Raw genomic sequence first — 17,526 nt, forward strand, 5'->3', positions numbered from 1 at the left:
AGGCGTGCCAACTAACATCTACTGTATTTAATAGAGTGTCTCTGGATAAGTACCACATAAAACCCCACTTCAGAAGAACTGAACTATCCCTTTAATTGCTTTCTTGCAGAGAGTTGGATGAGAAGATCAAATACAATCATATCTGAGGGTGGTATTGTTCTTCTCAACCAACTCTTGGCAAGAAAAAAATGAGAGTATTTCCCAAAATGTTGAGCTGTTTATTTAATAACAAAATGACATGTCATGCCCTCTGTTGGATCCTTATCTGAACACCTCGATGAAGACATTAGCCAAAACATTTTTATTTCATTTTGCCCTCCTGAATAAAGGCTTTAAATACCGTTTTTGCCAGGTTCTAGATTTATACTCTGTGCTCCCCAGAGTTACACATCTCAACTGTTTTCCACCTTATTATTTTTCCCTTTCCTGCAACCACCTGTAGAGTTTTCAGCAGCAATCCCAAGGTGCTCACAGTGCATCTGTGTTTTTAATATCCAGTGTTAAATTGGCTCTCAGCCTCCAGCCAGCAGATCTCTGGAAAAGATAAAGTACTCTCTTCCCCTCCCGCTTCTTCCCTTTTAGAGACACATTGATGCAGGCAAGAAAGATATTAAGCCAAGAAAATATTAGTCTATCTGTCGTAATGTTTTGGCTCCTCTCAGCCATATCCAGATGGGGCACGGCCGTTCATCAGCCATGCATCTGCCTTAGAATACAAAATGATTTGTAATGTGAAATGAGAAATGTTTGGGAGGCAAGTCATTTATTTAGGTTTTGACAGTTTACTAATGTATCAGGATTCCCTTCTAATTAAGTGCCCTAAGACTGTTTGAGGATGAGATGTCGAAAATAAACAAGTTTTAACCAACTCCATGTGTCTCAGATGTTTTTTATCTTCCTCACAGAGGAGGCTGGCAATGGAAGCAGTCATTTTTATTTTTATCCAGTCCACTCTGAGGCCATTTGTGTGCTCCTCTGGCTGCTCCTCTGTCATCAGGCCTGCTCCTCTGTGAAGGAGGTGGCGGGATGGCAGCGATGATGCAGATGTGCTAAAGATAGACATGATAAAAAATACAATAAAAACACTGGAGTTAAATGACAGTGAGAAGATTTAGGGTGAGGTGATCTTAACTCTGCATGACATTTCATGTATAGTAAATTCATTCAGGCTGCTGATCATATTAGAAACACTAAATATGGATAAAGGATAAATTACAGTGAATCTAGGACCAGATTCAGTATCATCTAAAAGAGAGGATGGAAGAATTGTGTGGGAAGTGTCAGTGCTGAAAACTAACTAGTATGATACGATGCCATGTGATTCGATACAATGCGATATGATACGATGCAGTATGATGTGATACGATAAGATATGACATGATACAATATATTTTATTGTCCCTAGGTAGGTAAATTCGACTCAGGAGCTGCACAAGTGTTGCTGCCTTACGATAATAGTCCAGAAGAAATGAAGCATACACCATAAAAACATAAAATCACATGCTACACATAACAGTACATCTTCTCTAGTACTGTAGCCTATTTAACTATGGTTTTTAAGTTTTTGTACTTAGCTTGGGTAATTCAATTTTGTACTCTATACTTTACTACACTCACAGTTTCAGTTAGGCTACATTAGTTTGAGATAGTGGTAGGCTACTTTGCAGATCCAGATTAGTAATACAAAATATAACATACAATTCAGTGAACAGTACAAAAATGCAATCAATGCAACTTAGACCTATTGTCCTCGTTCATGGACACTTTTTTGTGCTATTTAGTGGAGGTAAGAGCACAATACACTAATCTGCGTAAAAACAAGATGGCAGCCATCTCGGCCGAGTCAGTCTGCAGCCAATCCTGACACAAAAGTGGACAACGTCCAAAACCTGATCACATTCTATGATTGAAACTTGTTTATTTATGATTAAGAATGTTTGTTTGGCAACAAATTTGACCAATTTTAGCAACAGTAACAAGCTACGACACTGTTAGGAAGCGGAATTAGGAAGTAGTCGTTTAAAGACATTGGGACTTTATTATCGTTGATAATGTTTAGGTTTTTATACTTATCAGGTTCTAGTAGTTACAAATAGCTAGGAAAAATTAAAAATGCATACCAAACAAACATTTGGGTCTCAGGAGGTTAAAGTTAGCTTTAGTTTAAAAAAAAAAAAAGGTTGGAGCTACCTTAATTATTCACTGATTTAATGCACCACCCAGCGAGCATGCCAAGTCAAACACACCTAAGATGCAGCGTCACCAACAGGTGCAGTTCATGTTGTGACTGGTCATCATGCTAAATGCTAAAATGTTCATGCAATGCCTCCACAGAGGAACTATTACCTTCAGTGAGTAGTGTGAGGACTCTCTGCTGTTTGTGACAATCCTGATCAAAGCTGCTTTTTGAGTTACCGTAAAACTTCAATTAGTAGCCTTGGCTATTATTTGCTTAAATCAATGAACTCAACAGGCTTAGTTTAGGAACAGGTGTCCATATGGGACAGGCCTTTAATTACTTTGACACACAACTGTTGCTCAGCAAAGATGGGAAATATGTTCACACAAAATTGAATTTGTATGAATATTACTTGTGTAAAAATTAGGCTTTGAATAACATATCAATTATATTATGACACTTGTTTCACAGCACCTGGCATACCAACGCAACACTGCTTCATCTTGTTAAAACAATACTCACAACTTGGATTCTTTGATTCTTTTGATTGGTGGACACTTACAGACTGAATAATACAAATAACTTACTGGGTAATCGAGGAATGGACACATATTCTGACTTTATGACAGCTGCAGAAGAAGGGAGTCACCACCAGAGTTGGGTAAGGGTTACTTTAAAAGTAATCAAAGTACTTTACTGTGTTACTTTTTTAAAAGTAACCAGTTACTTTCCTGCATTACTCCCTGAGTAAAGTAACTCAATCACTTTAAAAGTACTTCCAACGTTACTCCCTGAGAAAAGTAACTCAAGCACTTTTAAAGTACTTTTGAGTATTCTACATTTCCTATTGGGCAATGGACCACAGGGCGCTAAGCCTACATTTTTTGTCTCCAAAATTAAAGTTATGGACCACTTGCCCTTCACTGAGATCCAATTCTCCCATCACAGCCGTCACTTTGACCAGTAGAAACACAGCACGATCTGCTGCCGTAGACAACTGTATGACAACAACACCCCAGCGTTTTTAATATTTCCTCTAGGGATGTTACCACACAGAGTAAAAGGAGGAAATGATGGTGTGAAACAGCAGAGGCACTTTGTCAACCCGCTGAATTAACGTTACTGTCATTAGCATCAAGCTAGCAAACAATGGTACATCCTCACGGTCGGACATAAAGTAATAACATTAACAAATAGCGGTGGGGCTTTTACTCACCACAACTGCAGAGGCTCCCAGCTTCATTTGAAACAGACTACATTATAGACGGTCCGTTATTTATTAATCCCTCTGTGTGTTTATATATTTACTTTTTATCCGCTCCCGTTGTCTTTGTAAAGTTAATGTATCGTGCTGTCATTTCAAACTCAACACTTCCTGAATTTGTTTCAAATTAAAAGCCCCTTATAACCTCGGCTGAGAGAATCCCTCCATTTTCTACATAGGCTTTTATTCTGAAACATTTGTAGGAACTTGGTTGTAGAGGATACAGTAGCTTGAATGTTTACGTACAGTACTTCAAATGAAGCTCCTGCCATCTGCTGATGCTTTTAGGTGGCTACAACAACATTTGGGCTGGCACATGAACAGACACAGTGACTCAAATAATAGTAAAAGTAATAAAAATAAGACAAGAATAACCCGATGACGTCACACATGTCGTGTATGACGACCGGAGATAATTGGTGAGTACCATCGTGTAGTGTGTCATGTCTGTTGGCCAAGTCACGGCACGATTTTATGACTCCACAATCGTGTAATGTGACATTGTGACTTTCAGAATGGGCAGAAAAATCGTGTAGTGTGTACCAGGCATAATGAAAGTCCTGAGTCTGAAATATGTCTGTCAGTGAGTCCTACTCCACCTATTTAGACTCCACTGTAGACAACGGCAGCATTTCTTCTACCACGTAGCGAGCCACAAGCTTCATGGCTTCTTTCGGACTGATAGGTTTAACGTTATCTCCGTTATTATAACCAAAAGACAGTCGTTGCTGTTTCAGAGCTGAAGGACCAGTGTTCTAAAAGTAACGGAAGTAACTGATGTCTTGTTTGAAAATGTAATGTAAGTATTTGATTACTCAAACAGCAAACTAACGCGTTAGATTACTCGTTACTGCAAAAAGTAATCAAAGTACTCTAACGCATTACTTTGTAAAGTGTTATACCCAACTCTGGTCACCAATGTGTAGCCACACCAGGCTAGTATAAGGAACTGCATGTTTAATTGGAACTAGGCCTTAAACGACGTTTTATGGTTTTCAGTTTTATCCTTCTGTACAGAGCAGTGTGCGTGTGCGCTACATTGCGCGTAAAACTTGAGAAGCTCTGTTTTTGTTTGTGGTTGTATCTGTAGTTTATATTATTTACACAACTCTCTGTGTTCTGTTGTTTGCTTTGGGGATGTTTTATTCTAGCCTACTGTCGAATCTGTAAGACGCCAGGCTATTTAATTCATGTGACCTAACACGATCAGAAAAAATAGCAAGTCAGATTAAAAAATCTGAGTGGTGTCTCATAATGGTTCTCAATGGAAACCAATTTAGGAACAAAAACACACCAAAAGTATCTTTTTTCAGTTAACATGTTTACCTGTATAGCAGTGGTCGACATTTCCATCCAGCAGAGTTTCTATCTCATCTGAAAAATGCATGTGAAGACTATTAACACATTAAACTAATCACTAAGATCTCTTTATATGTTAAACTGTGTATGGGACAGTTTCCTACCTTGAGTGTCAACTTCTTGAATGGGTGACAGTCCTGTCCATTAAAGAAAAACATGTCAAGGGACTGAAAGGACAGATTAATCAATTTTTTTTAATCCAAACTGTGTGTTTGCATTTAGGAACTGACCTGACCAAGGTCGGGACTCATAGGCCTGAGGGATCATCCCTGTTGGACAATAAAAGCTCATTAGTATCTAAATTCATTACATTTAAAATTATGCCAAAATAATGATGTAGAGTTTATGGACTATTTGTGTGTAATTTACCAAAACAATTTACCTTTGGAAAAGATGATCTCTGAGTGTTTCTCACCATCTAGTTTAAAGATAATTAGAAACATACAGCACATAATGCATATTTATATTTTTTCATTTATAAAGAGTTGTACTGAAAGCTAAAATTTGTCTACCTGCCTCAATTTTAAAAAAGGTATAATTCTGAGAAAGGACAGACTCAGTGCTCACAGGGCCCTGACATCTGCTATGACATGTTATTTATTCTTCATTCTGATTTGATTGATTTTATGTGTGTGAATTGATTTTAATTGTTTATGTGCATTTACCTTTTTCAATTCAAAATATTTTGAACTGAACTGAATATTACAAAATTTCATGCTGACTGTAAGATGAACACTTGACCACAGGTTGTGTTAATAATATGTCTGCACATACAGTTTGAACTTTATATATGGGAAAGTGTGAAGTAGAGTAGAAAGTTGTATTCAAGCAAAATTCAGAGGACACAAATTCAAATTTACCGTTCAACTGCTGGCCAGTGATGTTGTAACCAATAGTCTGTACCTTGGGCTTTTCTGGAGAAAATAAACATTTTCAGGTCATCTTCAAAAGATCAAACCAACTCAATGTGCATGTGTGCGTGTGTGTGTGTGTGTGTGTGTGTGTGTGTGTGTGTGTGTGTGTGTGTGTGTGTGCGCATGCATGCGTGTTTCTTACTGCACAGGTGTCCCCTAAAGTAAATTTGTCCGAGCACAGTCGTGACTATAGTCAGCATCACCAAACACAGCAGAGCCAGCCAGATCACCCTGAACATACACTGCCACTCATCTGGAGGACAGAGAGGGATTCAAACAGAGACAGATTTAGGTCACAGAAAAGGCCCGCGCTTGAAACAACTGTTGTTTTCTTTATTGATTTATCTGTCAACTATTTCTGTGATTAAACACTACATTTTTTAGTCCATCACAGTTGTCCAAAATTCAAGCTTGCGGATTCTTGAAAATTGTTTGTTTTCCCCAAGTCCCAAGCCTTAAAATATTTGATTTACAGACAAAGAAGAGAAGCATCCTCCCATATATGAAGCTGAAACCAGCATAGGTTTGGCATTAAAGCTGTAGTTGGTCATTTTTATTGAGGAAAAAAAAAAAAAAAAAAAAAAGCACCGCTCACCAACAGCAGCAAATTTCCTGAGTTTAGGAAACATTTTAGGTGAGAAATAGGCAATGCAGTAACAGAATCTTGATTCATATTTGATCAGCGCTGCCTAGTTTGACAGTTCGACCACAGTTCATGAGCAGTAACTGACATGATTGACAGCTGCATTAGAGACTCCTGTGCTCTGATTGGTTGTTTGAGGAGGAACATGATTTCTTGACAGATTATCTGTCATGTACTACTGTCTGAATATAGTGACAGTTTCAGCAAATATGACAAAAAGTTATTTTCATGAAGTTACCAACTGTAGCTTTAAATGATCGTTTCAACACTAAAAAAGTCGTCTCATCATGAGATGTGCAAAGAGCAACACATTGTTATCTAAAAAGAGGAGATACAAAGATAAGGGCGTTTTCACAATGGCTTCCTCAGTTGCATTTATTTTTGCCCATTCTATCTTTCTGTCCCTCCATCCAGTCTCTTCCCCACTCCCCCATACCCCTGCGTCTCTACTAAACTTCACCTGTCTCAGGAACTGACTCTCAGTGACCTTTAAAATGTCAGGTTTGGTATAGTCAGTAGCCACAGACGTCTAATTAGGGAAGAGGCATTAAATTGTTGTAACCGCACAAGTCACCACACTCCATTTGTCCACTTGTTAGTTAATTTATGGTTCTATACAAAGGAACAGATAAGTAAAGCTATAACCCAAGCATATTCTTCTGAAAGTCAATAAAGCCAAATGATAACCAAATGCATCTCTAAACATAATTAGTGGCAAATTATTGGCAAGTTTTCCACTTTAACACATATGACTTTTATCACTTACTCTCATTAACAGCAATGGAGAATATGAAATATTAAAGATTCGTAGCCAAAACAGATCATAAACCACACAATTGCTAATAGAATTGTTTGGCACTTGCAGATAGCTGCACGCACACACAGCAACAACAAGCAACTTCTTAGTCCATATGAGCTGTGTCTTCAACTGCAGTAGAGCTGCAACTAACAATTATCTTTATTGTAATTTCATCAGCCAACTATTTTCTCAATTTACTGATATGTTGTTGTGTCAGAAAATGGTAAAAAGTGACGATCAGTGTTTCTCAAAGCCCAAGATGATGTCCTTAAATGTTTGTTTTGTCCACAACCCTAAGATATTCAGTTTACTGTCATAGAGGAGTAATGAAACCAGAATATATTCACATTTAAGAGGCTAGGCCATCATGAAGACGGACAGAGGCCAGTGAGTGTTTAGCAATGTTTTTTGGGGGATTTTTTGCGCAGGGGGGGAAGTGATAGTGTGTGGCTCCCAGTCACTCATCTAGATAAGGAAATCCACCCACCAGTCTGTAAACTTTAGCTAGGTCAAGGTTTTCATATGTAAGCAGAAGTAAACATCAATGAAAAGATGGAGAAGATGGGCACCAGCTGAACAACGACCTCCATGCCGCATCTGTTTCCAACAGGATATCAGCAAATGTAATTTTCTTAGATTCACTGAAACTTAGCTTAATCCTGGACAGCACCAATGAACCAGGTGACTCCCCTCTATATGCCAGCAATATATATCTGAGAGAGCCGAGCACTCTGGGAGAGAAAGAGAGGCCATCTTGTTGAGGCTGGGATGTGTGGACGGTTAAATAATTCCATAAGCAGACACCACCATTATAAAGCAGCAGCCAACAATGTAAGAAGATGCCAAACAAAGACTAAATTACAGTGAACAACTTAAAGAAGCTGATAGGATCACATTTCACTAGACTCGTACTTCGTATAATTCCATTTGACAAATACATGATTGATTGATTGATTGATTGATTAATGGAATCTAGAAGCCTCTTCCATAACATTGTCAGTATATATACCAGCCCCTTTTCCAGTTGCCAGATTGTCAGTGTTGCTTTGTGCCCTGCTTTCCAGCCATCTGAACCCTGAAAGTGCAGCCTGAACAATTAACCTTGTCTGCCTGTAAGTTTTTGCACCTTCATTTTATCAATAATCCCTGAACAGTTCCTGTCTGCTTTCCTTTGGTGCTTTGCACTGACCCACCTGACATATACTCTTGGTGAGCACAAGAGAGTAGAAAACAAACAGAGACAGAAATGAGACAAAACTGAAGAAATAATACACAGCGACAAATAGGAGCGGAAAAGAACAGAAAGGGAGAGTATGGAAAAGTTTGGTGGAAAAATGGAAGTGAGATGGATATCCAGCTTTCAGCACACACACTGGAAAATATGACTGGCTTTAAGCTTCAGGGAGTGTTGGAGTGACGAATAGAAAGAGAGCAAGCCAGAATCAATACAGCCTTGGAGATACAGCAGATTAAGATGTACTGTAACTCTCGGATCATACAGTACAGAGAGAGGAAGGGAAACAAAGTCACAGAGCTGAGATTGGACTTGAGAGAAGAAGAATTGAGAGAAATTTGTTCTATTGAAAAAAATGACTCCACTGTGGACTGAGAGAGAAGACGGGTTTGAATGAGATTGAATCAATTTAACCTAAAATGAAAACTGATTGGCCCATTTCTTTCCTCTCCTCTCTCTAGTCTTAGAGTAAAGCCACAATGACCACATGGGGAACAAAGAGCTCTCTCATCCTGACACCGACCTTTCCGTTTCCATAGCAGCCTTTCCTTTGCTGTTGCAGTCAAAACTGTTTGATTGGCGAGCCAAAGGAGACAACGGCTTTGATTGGCTGACTCTGAGGTGGGCGGGACAGGGAGACAGCAGTAAAATGCCTTTCTCTGTCCTTCATCATCCCTCTCCTTCTCCTCCTCTTCTTCCCCCTCCTCAGGTGGGTGGAGGTGTAAGGAGCTGTGATTACTGCTGCTGTACAAGGTGAGATTCAGGGTCTCTGCATCTCTGAGTTGAAGCTCCACTGACATCTCCAAATGTACTTTTAAAGCTGTGAGTGGACAGACAGATGAATGCATAGATTACAGCCGCGCTAGGTACATTTGCTGAGGAAAACTGTATTATGTAGTTGAAACTCAAAAAGCTAGTAAGTGCACCCTTGGGCACAGATTATTTATCAATTATCATGATCATGTCAGCAAGTTCACACAGACAATGCTAACATGCTGATGTTAGCAGGTATAATTTTTTCCTGTGTGGCAACCTCCGGGAGTGAGAAAGAAGCTAACGCCGAAGTAACAAAAACTGCAGTACCTTAAATGGCCACTTGATGCTGGCTCCAAAAGTGGGTCAATCCTTATAGACCCCCATGTTAAAAAGCCCAGCTTACCAGCAGAAATAAACATGTTTACAGTCTGGAACAAAAAACAGTTTTGGTTTCTATAGCTTATTTCAACATTCATGACAACCCAGGTGGTTGGGGGGATTCAGTGCCTTGCTCAGGGGTGCCTTGGTAGTGCCCAGGAGGTGAGCTGGCACCTCTCCAACTGCCAGTCCATGCTACATATTTGGTCTGAACGGGGACTTGAGCCGACAACTCTCCAATTCCCAACAGACTGAGCTACTGCTGCCATACTATACAAAGAATGTACTGTACATAACAGGATAGGACTTAATTCTCTGCTCTCATTTCTTAGTTTCCATACTGACATTTTGTCATGTCCCGCCAAAGGCACCCTTTAGCATCCTTATGAGACCCACTGGGTTTTCAGCTAACTCCAGTGCAAACCCATCTGCAACAAAACCTGACTTTGAGAGCAAATAACACAACATTAAGAGAGAGAAAATCTGCATAGGGTGTGAGGGAGGAGAGGTGGAAGGGTCGCAGTAAAAACTTGATCTTTTTTTAACCTAGCCAAGTACTTTTGTTGCCTAAACGATTACAACTGTTTCACAACAATTACTAGGTACTACAATATTTTTCACCTGTGTGTCACATAGAGATGCTAAGGGGTGCACTGTGCGTTGATATCAGACGCAGAGGGGCATGACGAAATGTTGGTATTTGACAACCTAGGCATGAGAACAATTTGGGGAAATTTTAATGTCTGTATAAAATTCCATAGCAATCCATCCAATAGTTGTCAGGATATTTCAGTCTGGACTAAAACGGTGGACCAACTGACATCCATAAAGCCACATGGCTAAAAGCAACAAAAGCTTATCTTTAAAAACTGCGTAATACCTGAAGATGAGATGTTGCTTTGTATTTCTGTCATGTCCACATCTGTTTCACACATGAACCAGCTCTTTTCTGGGTCTACTTCTCCTCTCTCGTAGTCTGACTCAGGATCTGTAGTGTTGTTTTGAAGCTCTTCTGTGCAGGCCTGCTCCCATTTTTCACTTCCTGGAGTCTGCGAGGGGACACATATATCCTTTCTCCTACTTTCAGCACCCCCAAGCTTCCCATTTTCCCCCTTCGTCACCTGATTCCCTCGCTCACAGGGTCGGTAGGGAAAGCAGAGGAATTTCACTTTTAATACTGAAAAAGAGAATGAACAACAGAATATTCAGAATGATTTCTTGGTGGGAGCAAGCTAAGAGCTGGGGGTAAAAAACCCAAAGTGCTCTCAAGTCAAGAATCAGAGCAAGATCTCAAAATGGAAACTATTGCCTCCAGTTTCTATCTGACATGCAAAGACAGGCAGGAGAGGCTCAGACAGAAAGCAAAACCACTGAAGGCAAACCCGTGCCTCAGTACAAAGGCTAAAGCAAGCTGCTTTCAATAAGAGAAACAAGCTTTTCAAAGCAACACAACACGGAAGCATTTTCAAAGCGGCTGTCAGTCACTCAGCGTTGCATGGAGCTATATTTGGGAGTGATTTATAGCTCAGAAAGAAAGAAAGGTAGGGGTTGCATCAGACCGAATCTACATGAGGAGAAAGAAACAGGACAAAGCGACTCAGCAAAATAAAGTTTACTCCCTTTTTAAAGATTGACTTTTGATGCAAGGTTTGAACAAAACCTCTAGGAAAACTGAGCCAAAGCAAATACAGAGTCCTCTTTAATACTTCTAGTGGTTGCAAAATGATAGTGAAGCGTTTGTTAAAAAAAAAAAAAACAGAGTGCACATACCTTGACCCAAAGCTGTTTTGGATAAACCCACCTTTATACAATGTGAAGAATTCTGGGAGGCAAATGATAAAGGCAAGGATCACGAGGATGAGGAGTTTTACGAGTGCTGCTCTCGTCATGGTTGCACCATAACATCACACAATCATACATTTCTTCATGTGGCTCTTCATGACTTGTGGCTCGTGGTATCTGCTTCCTTTTCTTGAGTTTTAACAAACACATTCAACATCCTGCATCAGAGGAGCCTTTAGTGGAGTCTAAGTAATATTTTTCATAACTCTTGCCACGGCAGGCAACAACGCAACGAGGCACATGTACACAATACTTCACTTCCTATTACACTTCCTGCCGTTTTCTCAGAAAGAGTGAGAAATGGAGAGCAACACATACAGCAAAGACTTTCTGGCAGCAGAATGTAAGTAGAAATGTGTGTGTGTTGTGTTGGGTGTGGATCATAGATAGATGATCAGCAAGGTTTTGTACATGTGTGGTGTATATCTGTAAAGAGACATCAGCTTAGGGTTTCAGTTTGTTTGTGTAAAATGGAGAAAGATAGAAAAAAATGTTTGTTAATACCTCAACATGACAAAACAAGGGAAACAAGAATCATCTATGTTGACTATACACAGTTTCAATTGCTGATGTTAAGTTAAGGAGGAAAACTCCCCTCAATATAGCACTTTGTGACTCTTCAGTGGAAGCCTATTACTACTATGCTATGTTTTACTCATAATTATGACATATTATCTCATAATTTTGAAACACTTTTGCATGATTGTGACCAAAATTATCTAAAAGTTTTGACTTAAACCTGATGCTGATACACTCTTTGCTCCTACCGCTTAGCCCTTACCCCTCAATTCTGTGTGTTCACCTATAGAGGTAGGGTGTCCTGAATGTTGTTGGGACAGATGACAGAGGCTACATGGCCCTCCAAACGGAGGGTTTCACAGGCACACTTCACACTGAGTGTTATGAGAAATCATTGGCAAGATGACTGCATGGGCAACAAAAGAAAACCACAAATGTTCTTTTGAAGTAAAGATTCAATAACTACGATAACAATCATATTATTTTAGGTAATGTCGTTACAGCATACAATGGCCTTTTCTTTATAACAAGCATAACAAAAACAAAAAAAACAACATACTTTTATGCCGATGTCTTGGTAGCTAACTAGATATCTAGCTAATGTTACATTGCTATTGTTTATTTTGTGCATGACAGTGCCACATTTTGACATCTTTCCATATCACAGTCTCCCCCTTTGATGGCATACAACATCTAAATTCAACTGAAGTCCAGCGGCAACCTGATGAAAAAATGAAGCAAACTGCAGAAAATTAAACAACAAAAAACTGCAGTTCTTCTAAAGGCCACTTGAGGCCCCACAAAAAGGCCCCCACAAATCCCAACTTCACTGGGGTGATGTCACAGTTGGTACATCCACTATTTTATACAGTTTATGTCTAATACCAGTGCAGACTGGCAGTGAAGGAGCCCAGGTTGCTAACGTTAGAGCACCGCTAGTTGTCTGGTAATGAAACAACATTCTTTTATATTTGATGACTGTTTGTTTGATTGATTGATAGCATGGAATCTAAGTTATTAACAAAAAAAAGCATCCTAACAACTGCAAAGGATGAGCCTAACGCCCAGGCAAGAAAAATCACCACATATTTGCAATGTCCGGCAACATTCATGGTGTCTATTTATGGAATCACCACCATCAACGACCACCGATGCCGTATTAGGGTCTTAAAGGGTTGTCCCACTACACAGGTGAAGATTTTACCACAACCCCATGTAACTCTGTTCCAAAGGGAAAGGTGGCACCTAACAACGAGGGGTAGGGATAAAATTAAGAAATGGGACTTGGCCTTGTGTATCTGATAATTAGGATCCTGTAGCTCATACTTAATACAGATAGCCTGTGGATATTCTCATTTATCCAGGTCATAGTTATCTCAAGGCAATTGAATCGAACGCAACTGGACTTAGTTAGACAAAACTAAGTCCAGTTGCATTCGCTTCAATTGCCTTGAGATTAATTATTGACATAAGTATCTAATACCTAGGCATAATTATGAGAGCATTTTTCATATGTTTCTCATAATTATGAGAAAGTGTATCAAACAATTATAAAATGGCATCATTTTGAGGAGGTAATTTATGATTATGAGATTATAAATCAAAGATAGTGAGTATTAAATCAAGGGTTTGAGAAAGATTTTCATAATTATGACATGATAGGCTGAGTTATAAGTATGAGATACTAAGTCATAATAATGAGGTCTCTCATAATCATGACTTAGTGCAATTGCTTTTAATGATGTTTTTTTTTTACAGAATTGAGCTTCCACAGACCTGAGGCCAGCTCCCACTCACTTTAATTAATGTTATCACAGCACAGAGAGCTGATAGGTGTTTCTGTTGCTGCTGCTGCAGAGGAAATTACCTTTCCGTTTATCGTTTTTCATTTCATGCTATTCCGGAGAAATATGTATTTTTTCCTTTGTAGCATTTGACTTGATCTCTGTTGGGTTTTTAGTGTAGCTCAGATTTTTCGGTTGGGTTCCTGAGAGCCACTTATCTTGGCAGACCTGGGATGGCAAAACACACTTGCACACACATACACAGAGTCTCAGACAAACACACACATACTCAAACACAAACACAGTGATGAGCATGGCTGGCAGGTGGAGCCTTATCTCCACTCCACAGCGGCTTGTCTCTCTCAGGGCTCAGTCTACAGCTTAGAACGGGATGGAAGCTGCCAAAACTCAAAAAAAAAAAAAAAAAAGGAAAATCATTTTCTGTCCTTTTACGTTCAGTCAAAGCTGCTTGACACTTGAAGCGTTTCCAAATATTTTGAGAGTATGGCTGAAATGTATCAACCACCATACTACCTGTGATTGTTGACAGAGTTTTGGCATATACAATAGCAGTGTGTGTGTGTGTGTGTGTGTATGTGTGTGTGCAGTTGCTTCTGTCAATGCCCACCCTGCTGAGGTTTCCTTCAGCAGGGCATTACCTCCCTCCTGAAGAAGCTCAGTGGAAGCTAATCTGTGTTCTGACCTCTGAGTCATTAATCAGTGTGCAGCAATCAGCCTCAACATACAAAAATTAATAAGTCTTAGTGTTGGTTGGTTAAATACCAAAAGCCAATGTTTTCCAAACGTCTCATGCCAACGTCATTTTGATGTAGAATAACAACATTTAGGTATAAGGTATAGGGGACAAAACCCAACATCTGTAAAATATCATAATGTTAATGTCCACATCATTCCTTCATTCCAACCAAAATTAAACGTCTGTCTAAAGTAAGAGTTCAATGCCTTTCTGACGTCATAGTGATGATGTCTGGTGCCAGCTGGGATGCTCTTGAAAGATAAGTTTAACCTCTTAACCAAACTGACTTGATCCTTTTGAATTTCACTTAATGCATGAAGAAAACTTAAGATAAAAAAGACAGTATAGCAGACATTTTATCCTTCTTTGTAGAGAGCTGCTATCTGACAGCTCTGAACAGATGGAGGCTGGGAGTTAGAAGATAGCAGAGGAGGGTGAAATGCCTGATCAAAACAGTTTTATTGGCTGTAGTGACAGAGTGAAATTGAAGTGTTCCACATTTTTCAGGGGACCAGATGGAAACCCCTCCAGGATCCTCGAGCCTCCTTGAAACCTGCTTAGAAAACCACAGGTATGCTCTCACTTTTCTTTAGTCGTCGTGTGTGTGATTAGTGAACTGCTGTGATTCTGCTGTGTTCACTGACAAATCAGCAGTAACAGCCAAACTTTCAACCTGACAGTTTTCCAGAATTTTAAGAAATCATTACTGGGGTTGACTGAGTGGAAGCTCCAGCAGATGGACTTGGAAGATGTAAATTTGAAACCTGACTAAAGATGCCTGGAGAGAGTCGGCCCTAAGAGGAAAGCCAGGTGTTCAAACGCTCTGGTTTCAGGATGTTATACCCCCCATTTTATTGCTTTTCCAGCAGGGCAAACTGAGTATGGAGATGTCAGCTGGCTTGCTGGAGTCTTGTCGGCCTACTCGGAGCAGTACATATATATACAAGTATTGGCCAGATTGCTATTAAATTCAGTTTGGATAATGAGGCGCAGAGAAAAGATTTTTGTGACCCTTCATTTCAGGGTTATCCATCAGGGTCAAAATTTACCCTCGAATAAAACTTTGGTCCCAAACAAGTTATCTCAAAAGCGAATTACCAGATTCTCACTAAATCAATTATTTAACATTCAACAACACACCAAGAAAATTGATGCCACTTTAATGTTTGTACTCTAAATAGGCTCTGAGGCTGGAGCCTGGAGATGATATAGAAATAGCCCTGCACAAAACTCCCCATAAAACCACAAATATCTGTGTATACAGTTTGGTTTTGTGCGGTATAGACAGACAAAAATAAAACATGTTAATTAGCGAGCCTTAGAGGTGCTGGTAGGCAGATTTCGTTACCTTTGAACAGTCAGGCTAGCTGTTTAACTGTCAACATTCATGCTAAGATAAGCTAACAGTCTCCTGGCTGCAGCTTCATATTTAACAGACAAACATGAGAGTGGTATCAGTCTGCTCATCTGACATTTAGCAGGAAAGAAAATAGCCTGTTTTCAAGAATGTCAAGCTATTACTTTTTTTCATCTTTTTGTTTGTTGAAATGTTGAAAAGCACAGAATACAGTAAACATCTACTTAGATTTACATTTACATCTTTTTTTAAAGGCGCTGTATGTAAGAATGTGGCCAAAACGGTTGCTGCACTCAAATTCAAAATACTGCTGCAAGTCGTGTCCGCCCCTCCTCCCCTACAGATTCGAGGTTGCTGGACAGCGGCACGCTGGACACTGATTTGTTTGCCCACGGGCGGCTGCAGTGGCAGGGCCGCGTCGCCGCGTCCTTGATCTTCGGTTTTCCAGTGGACCGTTCGAGCAAGTCCTACTTCTCTGCTGCTAACGCTGCTGCCTAGATACAGCTGAGGAGACTGCTAATGCTATGTACCGGGACACTGCTAATGCTGCTTGCCGTGCTGCTGTAGCTCAGTCGTAACTGTAACTGATGCTGAGACTCTACTGACTGCGTGACTGGTAGACGGCGGTGGGTGGTGCAACAGGCCAAAACACAAATTCAAAACATAAACATGATTTGCGGACTGTAAATTTTTTTTTTAAATGCGAATATTCTGGCTGTACTATTGTTGTCGGTGAGATCAGTATGTTATATGAACATTATTCCTTAGTCTCTGTGACATATTAGGATGAGTTTACGACTATTTGCTTTAGATTTTTTACATATAGCTCCTTTAAGTAGTTAGTGAAAAACTAGAAGTGTAAATGAGGGGAAAAAAACAATTCTTAGCTGTTCTATTAGATGGGCTATACTGTGGTCTACATGAATAAATATTTAGAACTGGAAGAAACTGCTGAGGGGTTATCAGGTATAGTTTTTAGTTTACTTAAGACCAGATGGAAAAGAATTATCCCTGGACCCTCTTAGTGAGAGTTTTATCTTCCCTAACTGTGGGAAGAGGTGGAGTTGTTGATTTCCAGTGTAATAATATCCTTATAGGTGCAAGCAGTGTTGTAAAAACAGTCCTTATAGAGTGTTTTCTGTGTTATGTCAAATATGGCTGCTGCTGCACTGGGCTGGAAATCAATATTAAGCACCTCTGAGAGTGTTTTAAAGATCACAGATCAGTAAGATGCCAGGGATTTGTCAAGGCAAGACTGTCTCTGCTGCACCTGAAATTTCCTGAGAGGTTATGTGAGTCTGTACTGATGTTGCAGATTTGGGTATGAAGACAGTGGAATGCGACTAAAACATATGGGTTACATGTGTAGGGGTGTTACAACATTGGGTTTAGTATGGTATATTTTTGCTCCTCTGGCTTTGGAAAAGTGAACTCGACTGAACTTTGAATTGTATTATGCCAGTTTTTCACAAGAAGTACTGTAATTTACTCTTTGTAGAGCACAGTCCCAGATATCATCTTTCATGTCCTCCCCTCACTATGCTTAAATTTTCTGTAGCTATCTAAGGTCTCCCTGGTAATGAATACTAATGTTTTGGTAGTGGCCTTCCCTCTAGTGAAACTACCCACCTACAGTATACGTTTTTAAATGTGCACTGGAAAAATCAAAATCTAATGCATTAAATCAAAACTTCAGAGAGATAAACCTTTTGATTTGACCCAATAACCTTTGCTCTGGCAG

General features: G+C 39.6%; 2 protein-coding genes across 3 annotated transcripts in view; one reads left to right on the forward strand and one right to left on the reverse strand.

The window, feature by feature from the left end:
• Nucleotides 1-674: 674 nt before the first annotated feature.
• Nucleotides 675-11,600, reverse strand: si:dkey-192k22.2 (uncharacterized). Of its 2 annotated transcripts, none has more exons than XM_049572714.1 (10): nt 11,328-11,600; nt 10,407-10,703; nt 8,916-9,212; nt 5,859-5,969; nt 5,663-5,716; nt 5,185-5,220; nt 5,033-5,071; nt 4,907-4,939; nt 4,770-4,817; nt 675-1,049 (listed from the first exon to the last, which is right to left on the reverse strand). In XM_049572714.1, the coding sequence occupies exons 1-10, from the start codon at nt 11,413-11,415 to the stop codon at nt 994-996; spliced, it is 1,059 nt and encodes a 352-aa protein (XP_049428671.1). In that variant the 5' UTR covers nt 11,416-11,600; the 3' UTR covers nt 675-993. The 2 variants fall into 2 exon arrangements, with proteins under 2 accessions (XP_049428671.1, XP_049428672.1); XM_049572715.1 differs by having other exon boundaries at nt 11,297-11,411.
• klhl5 (kelch-like family member 5) overlaps nt 11,565-17,526 on the forward strand; it is a 77,445-nt gene continuing 71,483 nt past the window's right edge. The window contains exons 1-2 of the mRNA XM_049572679.1: nt 11,565-11,711; nt 14,936-14,999. Coding sequence (XP_049428636.1) covers nt 11,669-11,711; nt 14,936-14,999 — 107 coding nt within the window. The 5' untranslated portion in view covers nt 11,565-11,668. The remainder of the gene's footprint in view (nt 11,712-14,935; nt 15,000-17,526) is intronic.

Source organism: Epinephelus fuscoguttatus, linkage group LG3, assembly GCF_011397635.1.
Source record: "Epinephelus fuscoguttatus linkage group LG3, E.fuscoguttatus.final_Chr_v1".
Lineage (NCBI taxonomy): Eukaryota > Metazoa > Chordata > Actinopteri > Perciformes > Serranidae > Epinephelus > Epinephelus fuscoguttatus.